Source organism: Podarcis muralis, chromosome 6, assembly GCF_964188315.1.
Source record: "Podarcis muralis chromosome 6, rPodMur119.hap1.1, whole genome shotgun sequence".
Taxonomy (NCBI): Eukaryota; Metazoa; Chordata; class Lepidosauria; order Squamata; family Lacertidae; genus Podarcis; species Podarcis muralis.
The window spans coordinates 45005696-45016997 of NC_135660.1; the positions used below are offsets into that span (position 1 = coordinate 45005696).

Below are 11302 nucleotides of genomic sequence, written 5' to 3' on the forward strand. Positions count from 1 at the left end.
GTAAACTAGACGTTCACATTATCCTCAGGTGATCTCTTCCCTCTCTTGTTCTGATTTTCAGACAGTGAAATGATTGCTCCAGATTGTCTCCGTCCAAGATCCTTCACGGCTATCCGGCGGCCTTCACTACGCAGGGAGACTGAGGACACCCGTCTGTCTGTGAGCCTTTGCGACCTCAACCTCCAGGAGGAGAACTTCCATGTCATGGCTGCCATGTGTCCCATTCCACAGAATTCCCTCAACTCTCAACATTCCCACCTCCTCCCATCCCAGCTTGAAAGTGACCTCCGTTTCCATCAGCTCAGGGGAGCCCATATTAAAATCCTGGATGACCAGACAGTGGCTCGCCTGGAGCATGCTCGAGAAGAGAGAACTTTGGTTTTCACCAGCAGGCCCCTTAGAATCAATGAGACCATATTTGTCAAGATTAATAAATCCAACACTTCACGTACTGGGACACTCTCTTACGGGGTGACCACTTGCGATCCTAGCACCCTGAGGCCCAGCGACCTTCCTTATAATCCAGAGTCTTTGGTTGACCGGAAAGAGTTCTGGGCAGTTTGTAGGGTGCTGGTGCCTCTCCAGAGTGGAGACATTTTGGGATTCATGGTGAATTCAGAAGGCGAACTGCACTTGAGCCACAATGGAGCAAACGCCGGCATGCAGGTGTGCGTGGACTGTTCCCAGCCACTGTGGATGTTCTTTGGTTTACATGGAGCAGTCATGCAAATCCGAGTCCTGGGTATGTGTGCCTCTTTCCACATGCAGTGTTACGTAAGTGGGTGGATTGGGCTGAGTGGGCGAGTGGTAGCACTAGAATATAGCACTGGGGTGAGCAAAGAAAAGGCAAAGTAGGTTCTGTGGCAAGTCCTGTCTTGTTTGCACTGGATGTTGGAGGTGAGAGAATGGAGAAAGCAGGGTTGCTTCTCAATACCTGCAGTTCCAGCTAGGGCATCTCATCAAGACTGCCAGTGGTGACTTTCCAATGGCAAAAAGGGTAAGTAATTTTTATTTATTGGGGGTTATGGAGACACTCGCCTTCTCTTTTTTCCCTATTACCCACAAAATTGAACAGACTGGCTTCACTTAAACAGCATGTGCAGCCAGCATTTCAGCAAAAAAAGAAAATAAGCAAATGGCTTTATAACATTAAAATCTCACACATTTATCATTGAGGTACACTGTGCTATAGTACATGAGCAAGGCTTGTAAGGGTGATAGCATTTGAAGTAAACAGCCTAACATTTCCTTATGTTGCTATAAAATGTGAAGTTAAGAATCCAGCCACGCAGTTTAATGTATTACATAGACATACTATTATGAGTGTTCATTCTTATGGCTTGTTACCAATGTTTGTCTAATATGACTTGAATTCCAGAAAGTAGTTATTTGCTCTGAGAAATCTAGTCCTTACTGCTTTATAGCTTCTCCCAAACAATAATTTTATGCCAAAAAAGAACAGAGCTAACAAGCAAACTTGCATTTTGGGAACTGTGAATGGCATGTTGTGATGATGTTAATGATTTAGACAGTGTATATACTACTTAGAAAAAATATCATTAAGTCACCAAGGGAAATGTGCTCCTCAGCACTGTAGAAGTAGAGCACACAGCTTTTAAAGAGCCTTTTAAAAAATGAGTTAATAAGAAAAGGAAAAGTGTTCATGAAATGGTGGGCCATTTTTCTGCAAAAGGAGGGAGTATCCTTGGTAGTGTCATATCCCTTTTCCTAAAGTAGTTCTGGGATTTTGAGGAGATTCACCAGATTTCGGGGTCTACATGAATGAATGCATGCATTTTGATACGGCTGAGATACCTCAGTAATAGTGAGTTTTTATGCCACAGATCAATTATGAGAAGGTGACACCTGTGTAGTTGTGTTCATCACAGAAGCAGCCTCATTCCTTAAAAAAACCAACCACCCTTCTAAAGACTTGCAACAATTGTGTTATCTTGGAAAAATGCTATTAACCAGCAACTTATGGTAAAATGAATACACCACAAGAGAAGTTTGGCAAATGCAGACAATGATTGCACATAAATGTGCCTAATGGGTCTCTTCCTTTATGTAGCATTTGTTCTGGGGTGCCCCCAAGTTTTGTGAGCCATGTATTTAATTTTGTGTTTAGGAAAATGGACTCATTAAATAGGCAGAAATGTAGCAGGCAGATCATCTGAGGCACATCACTGCCTAAAGTATTCAGAAAACTGCAGGGCAGACAGCACTTTAGTGTTTTAATAGAAATATGTTTGGAAGCAGCAGCTTTGGGGTTTCTGGTATATGTCTAAAAACATTTTTTTTATTTAAAAAAATGCCTTAAGTGCATCTTAGAAAGGCATTAGCTGTGTTAAATGCTGTGTGAGCCATTCCATCAGGCTCAATTTTATTTTTATTTTTCTTCTCTTGTAAGCTAAGTATACATTAGTAATGTAAATGATTAGCAAGCATTTCTCGAGGGGGTTTAATCATCACGTGCTAAAGGGCTGTGCACTGACATTACATAGTATCCTGAGCAAATCTTCATTTTTAGCATCATTTAAAAGTGAAATTAGTGCAAATTGGAATCTGCCCCTTTACAATTTCTGTGGAGATGGGGAGCCTTCCTTGAGGAGAAACATGCAGTGTGAAGAGGCTTAGGGCTGGCTTTCCATTTCCTTCTCAATGTGTTTTCTTAAATTATGCTAAGAATGCCTTTTCATCTGGAATGTCACTTGTGAATATTGCTAGTAAAGGATAGAATGTAAAAGAGTTGCTGCTTCTAAATTGATTGGAGAACTATGCTTTTTCTATTCAGAAATGAGTTTAGGCATCACCCGTGGAAACGTTAGTAGTCAGTGGCATTGAAATAACTAAAGTGGGGATTAACAACCTGTGGTCCTCCAGATGCGGTCACCATCCCTGACAATTGGCTATTCTGGCTGAGGGTGCTGGGAGCTCGAGTCCAGCAACATGTGGTGGGCCACAGATTGCCAATCCCCAGACGGCAGAGAAATCGTATTAGGACTCAATCCCTGCAACATCTTATCTGTTCCAGAGGTGTCATTTTTCTTTGCCACTCTCTCCCTTCTGATCCTGATTGTGTTGTTCTTTTCCACTAGATAATATTAGGGGAAATTGCTTGCAAAAAAATGTATACAGTAGGCAATATTTAAAAAGTGTATATTCCACTTATGTGGTAATGTAAAGAACTGAACTTAAGCTTGAAAAAATTGGAAATGAAGAGAAAGCAAAAATTAACAGATTGAGTTTGACAAACAAAAATGATATGAAGTTATAGTCAAGGGACTTACACACCAGGCATAAACTTTATGTTCTCCCCTTCTGTGAGACTGCAAATTAATTGTCTTCTCCATCAGAATAATAAAACAGCTCTGGATGAAATGGGATGTTAGTAATAATTATATATTAGCTCCCTTATGCCTTTGCCTGGGTATATCGAATAAATTGGAAACAAGATAGTTTATCATCCTCTCTGAATTTTGATGTGCCTGTTCATGGCAGCTAAAGCTTCCCCATTTCTTGCACAAATGCTGGAATGGGTTAGATTTTTCTGCATATGTGTAAGTGACAAAATGGACTAAATTTCCTGGTAACAAGCAGGTTGATGCTTCCAGCAAAATCTGCAGTAAATTTTAAAGCATCAAACTTTGTGGTGTGCTTTTAGTGAATTAGTGGGAGTAAAATAACTCTGAGCAAAGTGCTAGTCCATCCTGATCTGCTGGCTGTCTCAACCTCCTTGGGTTTGTTTTGACCTAAGGTGGATGTTCTATTAGTGCAAGGATTTCTCCTTGCACAACAGAATGTCACCCCCCTCGCCTCCTCCCATGCCCCCCTTTATCTGTTCTGGGGGCTCCCTTAACCTTAAGAGGAGATTCATGGATAGCATAGTGTGCATGTGGGGTGAGATGAGGGGAAAGTCCCATTCTGCTTGAGCTAATCCGTGCACTAGCACTTTGATTTAGTTGAATATTGTCTGTAGGCAAAAATGTCCCAAGTTGAGTGAGTCTGGAAGGAATGCTATTCAGGCAGACATTTGTACATATCTGTCTGCTACCCATAAAGCCAAGAAAACGAAATGAGTATGAGCTGATGTTTGCTGCAAGTGTTGATGCCTAGACATTAGAGGCTGTTGCCACAACAGCAATGCAGGAGAATGGCCATTTAACTACGTTTATTCATGAACTTTGGCCATCTGAAGCAGCTGCCTCAGCATACCTCATGGGCAGGCCGGCCCTGTTGACAAGCACATACCGTATTTTTCGCCCTATAGGACACACCGTCCCAAAAGGCGCACCTAGTTTTTTGGGGGGGAAATAAAGGGGAAAACATTATTTCCCCCCCAGGCGCGGGGCTGGGGCGGGGGAAGCCCGAGCTTCCCCCAACCCCAGCCCCCAGAACAGGCAGCTCTCTGCAAGCCGTGGGAGCCCAGCGCCGGCTCCGACTGCTTGCTGAGAACTGCGCGAAGCCTGGATGCGCTGAGCTCAGCGCGCCCAGGCTTCAGCATGCAGGCAACTCTCCGCAAGTTGCAGGAGCCGGGCGCCGGGCTCCCGTGGCTTGCGGAGAGCTGCGCGAAGCCTGCATTCGCCCCATAGGATGCACACACATTTCCCCTTCATTTTTGGAGGGGAAAAAGTGCGTCCTATAGGGCGAAAAATACGGTAAGTAAGCATGCGTACTGGAGGCAGTATTGCCCCAAAGGATGCAAGAGAAGAGGGAATATATTAAGAACAGGTTGTGTTCTAATTTTACCTATGGGGCTGAGCATTGGGAAAGTGCTTGTTAGCCCCCTGACAGTTATGCTATGGGATTCTGCAGGGCAATGTTTTATCCCCACTTTTGAGACTTATGTGAAAGGTTATTCATACATTAATGCTAACCATAATCAGATAAAGATAGCTCACACAGTGCATCCCAGTGAACCTGGCCTTGCCACTGTACCAGTGGACTGAATGCTGTCTCAGCAACCAATCTAGCCCCTTCCTTGTGCTGTCAGCAGGTTTACACCTTTTGCATTGAAAAAATCATTGTTCAAACCTCATGCTTTTAGCCATTCATTCATCCCTTATTAACTTTCTCAAAGCGCAAAGCTAATCCAAGGATGGAGGGCTGGGTGGAGATTTTTTGTGAGAGTGGACTTGTACTGTGCATAGCCAAGTTCTTATTCAAGCTTGCAGACCTGGTGTGTGTGTGTGGGTGGGTGGGTGGGTGTTTTCCACGTTTCCTCCCAGAGTTCCACCCTGGAGAAGAAACATACCTATTTGGACTGAGAGCACAGATGCCTCAGTGCTCTAAAAATATTACTTGCACCTTCTTGGCCATCATAAGTTCTGCCATCTTGGCAGCTTAACATCTCTCTGAGCAATCAGCCTGGAGCATGGGTTCCAGCTCTTTGTGTATATAAAATATTTGAAAATGTGAACAAGCACTTTGACTCCATGTGTATGAATGAGTACAGTACATCTCTAACTGAATCTCAGCAGAGTCTAGGAAGTATGTTCCTGGCAGCAGTGGCAATCACAGCTGCCACTGAACGCCATTTTTTCATGAATGCTAGATCAGGACCATAATGAGAGGCAAAAGATTAAAGCCCTGCTACCCTCCATGCTAGAGTCCCTTTCTGGTATGGGTGTGGGGCAGAATCAGCAGTTTCCTTTGGGAAATGTGGGCGTGGTTTGCCCTTGCAACCTGACAAAACTCACCACTGAGGCCCGTCCTGGATCTGGGAATCACCATGTTCATTTGCTAGAATTTCCCCCTTTTTAGGGGAAATGGGCTGCCATTTTAATTTCCCAGAATGCCATGAAGCTACAGTACATTGGGAACATTATGGGGAATTAAAATGGAGTCTCCTTGATTCCACTGTGTGAAGCTGCCCAGCATTCCTGCTGCTGCCGTCGCCGCAAGATAGACAAAATGGTATTTCTCTGATGCACGGACATATAACCCATGCTGCTCCCTGCGTATAGAGCCTCATTTAGGTCAAAAATATGAGAGGAAGCCTTTTGTTTTGTATACTTCTTGGCTGCTGTTTAATGTCTCTCTCTTTGTTGTGTGTATATGAGATCTGTTCTCTTGCTAGGGTGTTTACAATATACAATACAATTCCCTTCATTTGAACAGTTTGGAGGAATGGGTGTGGGGTAGGCTGCCTCCAGGAACATTCAGATAGCAGTCACTGGTGCAAACAGGCCTGTTTACACAGGGTTATGCACAGGGCTGCAGCAGACCATCCCATGACACTGATAATAGTGGTGGTTGAGAAGAAACTCTAGAACATCTAAGAAAGCCTCAAGTTTCTTGGAAGCAGTAAGCGGGATGCTCAGAGAAAAGAAGGAACTGCAGCACCACAGATGGCCCTGAGCTGACCATACTGTCCCATTGTTTTCGTAGTAGGGCACCTACTTTTCATGCAAGAAGTCTCTGGTTCAATCCCTGGCATCTGTAGGTAGCTCTGGAAAATATCTTTGTCTGAGCCCCTGGAGAACTGCTGCCACTCAGTGTCAACAATGCTGAACCACATGGGTCAGTGGCCTCCTGTGTTGTACCTCCCCACCCGACGCATTATGAATTGTGGTAGTCAGAGTGGCTTCCACATTTTGCTCTAGGCACCTTCAAGAAAGTACTGCATTGATGGGCCTCTCGTGCACATGGCAAAACCTTCAATGCACTGAAGAGCCTGGTTAAAACAACAACACTGTACTGGAGGGCCACCAGACTTGAAAAGTGGGGATCTTTTGCAGTGTGGAGCCATAATGGGGCTGCACTGCGTATTTGATGGCCTTTGCTGTGAAAATCGGTAGGCAAAAACACTGCTCCCTACTGAATTACTTATGATAAGGTGTGCGCTAGCATCTTAGAGCCGCCCTCCAGAGGGTTGCTAGGATGCTGTCCCATGTGTGTGGCCTCTAAAACAGATTTTAAAAATCTGTTTGAAGTGACCCCTTTCTGTGGAGTGCTGTCAGACATGTTGAGCTTGGGTGCCTACAAGGGCTCAGTGAAATTTCAGGCCTGTTCTAGACCCTTGGATAATGACTGTAGCTCAGTGGGAGGTAGCCATGAATGGTTGCTCTGACATTAAAGCATTGTCTATCACAGGCATAGGCAAACTCGGCCCTCCAGATGTCTTGGGACTAGCTAACAGGACCAGTGGTCAGTGATGATGGGAATTGTAGTCCCAAAACATCTGGAGGGCTGAGTTTGCCTATGCCTGGTCTATCAAGCCATTTTGATCAGGTTGTATGGATGGGGCAGTTTTCTTTCTACACAGAAAGAAATACAGGATTCATGGAATTACAGTCATACCTTCAGGTTGAGCGTTTTCAGGTTATGCTCCGCAGCGACCCAGAAGTAATGGAGCGTGTTACTTCCGGGTTTTGCCGCTCACTCATGTGCAGTCGCTCAAAATGACGTCACACGCATGCGCGGAAGTGGCGAATCGTGACCTGCGCAGACACGGGTTGCTTTCGCTTCAGGATGCGAACGGGGCTCCGGAACGGATCCCGTTCACATCCAGAGGTACCACTGTAGTATTTTCTAATGGAGATCAACAATTGCCTTCCAATGAAAACAAAATCTGCCTGTGAACTTGGTTGGGAATGGTCAGCCCTGCTCAGCTTTTGAGCCAGAAGCTATCACTCCCCCCTTCCTCTCTGCCCATCCTGCCCACCCACTTTACTGAACTTAATGCTAATCAGTACACACACACACACACACACACACACACACACACACACACACACAGCAGAACTGCATTGGCTGCCAGAACAAAATAGCCAAGGATTCTGCCATGATTAGCCAAAATCTGACATTGAGTAACGGTCCATTAGAAACAGCTGCCTTTCCTCAGAACGTTGTCCTCAATGACCTTGGCATTTTGCAGTGTTACATGGGAAGCATTACTTATTTTATTGCCATTTATATCCCCTTAAAAATGGCAAAATCAACATAGCAGATTGCTAAACCAGCAATGGCAAAGAGCGGAAACAGTTACCATAAAGCCTAATACTGTCATAAGGTTTGTTTCCAAAGAACAAATGTTGGAGCACAGCTTGGACCCCGTTGCCTCCCCTGCCCTATAAAATAGGGTTCAGGAATGGATTTGGGACTGCTGCTTTCAGTTCTCTGTTAGGATTGCCAAGCCCAGACTTTTGAGATGCCTCTTTTCCTTTAAAATGAATGTAAAAAGGAGAATTCGAATGAGTATGGGATTTGTTCCACCATAGTGATGTATTATTATTATTAATAATAATAATAATAATAATAATAATAATAATAATATTAATTTCCTGCATTCACCCTAAAGTCCCAGGGTGGGCTACAATTAAAACACAATGTTAGAAACAGTGTAAATCAACTTGCAATCATAGAAACAAGGTGGGTCCTAAAAATATACATCTCAGGCGTCAAAAGCCAGGGTAAAGAGGTGCCTCTTCAGCATTCACCAAAAGTTGTATAATGAAGACAGCAGATATGCCTCTGTGGGGGCAGAGGTCCACAGTTTAGGGGCGGCCACTGAGAATGTCTTCTTGGGCTGCTACACACCCCATAAACCTCTGGAACAACTAAGAGGGACCCTCTGCTGATCTTAACTCCCAGGGGTTCTGTAGAGAAGGTCATCTGCACCTGGTATAAATTTACCCCATGATGCCTCTTTATGTTCCAGTTTAACACTCACATCTTAGATGGCTAAGCTCCTGTTGCAAGGACATTAGCCTGTGCATCTCCTTGCTGAGATGGAGGCAAAAACTGTTCTTTAGAAACACAGGAAGCTGCCTTATACCTGCGCATCTGGTCCAGCATTACCTATTTATTCTGCCTGTCAACGGCGTTGAAGGGTCACTGACAGAGATCTTCTTTGCGTTACCTTTTACCTGATCCTTTTAAACTGCAGATACCAGGGACTGAATTTGAGTCTTTCTGCGCACAGAACATACACTCTGCCACTGCTTTGGAGCCTTCTCTCTTTGTCACTGTTTCTTCGTCACACCTGATGCCATGCTCATTCTGTTCATTTGACTTTTTTTTTTAAAAGTATGCAATTACGTGAGGCTTGTGTCATGGCGATTGTTTCCATGTAAACAGAAATAAGTGAGTGCTGGGCAACAGAAGCACAATGTGTGATTGATGTGTTTAGAGCAAACAGAATGCAGATACTGTTCGCAGGGTGTTTTGACGCAAACCTCTGGTCTTCTGAGCCTTGGGTATGACAGCTATTTCTCACTCCACAGCTCAGATATCTAGAATAACACGCATCTCAATACTTGCAGTTCCACCAACCCCCTCGTCCCAGCCACAGGGGCTTCTTGGTAGCCAAAAAAGGAGCTGTGCGAAGCAGCATGGGTGGGTATCTTACCAAATAACAATGGTGCCAGCAGTTCAAATCCCTAGTTAGGATTCCAGGCTCTTGCCCAGAATTGCTAACTAGCTAATGTCAATGCCAAATCTTACTATTTTATATGTATAATGTGTTGGTTTAATTATAACCCACTTCTTTCTCTGTGTAGGTCAGGGTTGCCACCCGTGTGCCCACAGGTTCCATGGTGCCCAGGAAGGCTTTCACTGGTGCCCCTGGGCAGGTGACCAATACTCTGAGCTTTCAGGAAAATAATAACTAAGGCTCTTGCCCTCCCAGAAAGAAAGTTGTAAGATAAAAAGTGCAAATACTTTCTGAGCAATTTTTGTGAAATGAGAGTCAGTGTAGTGTGGTGACCTTGTGTATTTTTTCCTGATACAGTGGTACCTCGGGTTAAGTACTTAATTCATTCCGGAGGTCCGTTCTTAACCTAAAACTGTTCTTAACCTGAAGCACCACTTTAGCTAATGGGGCCTCCTGCTGCCGCCGCGCCGCCGGAGCACGATTTCTGTTCTCATCCTGAAGCAAAGTTCTTAACCTGAAGCACTATTTCTGGGTTAGCGGAGTCTGTAACCTGAAGTGTATGTAACCTGAAGCGTATGTAACCTGAGGTACCACTGTACTGAGGAATGCCCCCTGTTGCTGTTAAGACAGCGACAGCCTCAGTGTGGGTTTCTCTCTCTCTTTCTGTGTGCGTCTAAGTATTGTGTGATTTCCATAGCCATGACCAGCAGGACATAGCTATCTTCCCATGGTAAGCATAAGGTTGTCAGGGCTGGTTGTCTCTTGAATTTTATATTATGCTACGTTCCATCCCTGGAGTAGCCATTTTATGGCTGGCGCTCCCAGCACTCTCTAAACTTTCAAAATGTGCCCACTAGTCCAAAAAGGTTGGTGACCTATAGATGGTTCTCTTCCTCCCACTTTCTCCTAATAATAACAACCCTGTGAGGTAGGATAGGCTGGGAGAGAGAGTGACTGCTCCAGAAACAATCAGTGAGTTGTTGTGGCAGGGATTTGAACCTGGGCCTCTCCGATCACTATGTCACACTACCTCTCAGTAAACAACTGAAACTATACCAGCATTTCACTTCCTTCTGCAGGTTCTACTCTCCTGGCTGAGCGACTGGGCCCCTCTGCACCCAGCTCACCCACCTCATCTCCAAACTCTCCCTCCGTCCTCTGCAGTGGCATTTCTGATCCTATCCTGAGTACATGTGGATCTGGCCCACTTGGCAGCTCACTCAGTGGTAAGTACTTTTACAGAACCAAACTATACCCCTTCCAGCCTCAATTACTGCATCTCGTCAGAGCCCTTCCTAAATTCGTTTTCCTTTCCTGCCCCAAGAAGTGCAGGAGCTGCACTTTGGGGCAGGCTTCAATCTCTGCTCATTTGCCATTGCAAAATTCCTCTCCTCTTTTCTTTGTTTTAAAAGTGATTTTAGATTTTATAATGGTGCTGTATTGGTGATATTATGTTGTTCTAATATAATTTGGTAAGCTTCCGAGAAAGCTGTTCAACAGTGGAATGGATTCTCTCAGGTGGTGGTGGACTCTCCTTCCTTGGAGAGGTTGGATGGCCATCTGTCGTGGATGCTTTAGTTGAGACACAAATCTCGATGCAAGCCATGTTGGTTCTTCCTCCACAGTTGGCAGCAGTAATGTTTCTGGAATACCAGTTGTGGGAAACTGCAGGAAGGAAGGGTTTCCCACAGGCATCTGGGTGGCCACCGTGAGAACAGGATGCTGGACTGATCCAGGAGGCTTTTCTTATGTTTGTACTTGAATTTTGATGAGTGGACCCCAATGATCAGACACACTGCCTGCCGCTGTTTATCCCTTGCACATAAACAAGGCCTGACTTACACTAAGCTTGTGCTTAGGCTTCCGTGCACTCGGGACACTGGCAAGCAGGTGTTTGGATTGTGTCAAGCCCTATAAATGTGCAGC

General features: G+C 44.8%; 1 protein-coding gene across 2 annotated transcripts in view; it reads left to right on the forward strand.

Annotated features, from left to right (window-relative positions):
* Nucleotides 1-11302, forward strand: part of NEURL1 (neuralized E3 ubiquitin protein ligase 1) — a 132182-nt gene that overhangs the window by 113232 nt on the left and 7648 nt on the right. For both annotated transcript variants that reach the window (XM_028730379.2, XM_028730380.2), the window contains exons 4-5: nt 62-742; nt 10456-10602. In XM_028730379.2, coding sequence (XP_028586212.2) covers nt 62-742; nt 10456-10602 — 828 coding nt within the window. The remainder of the gene's footprint in view (nt 1-61; nt 743-10455; nt 10603-11302) is intronic.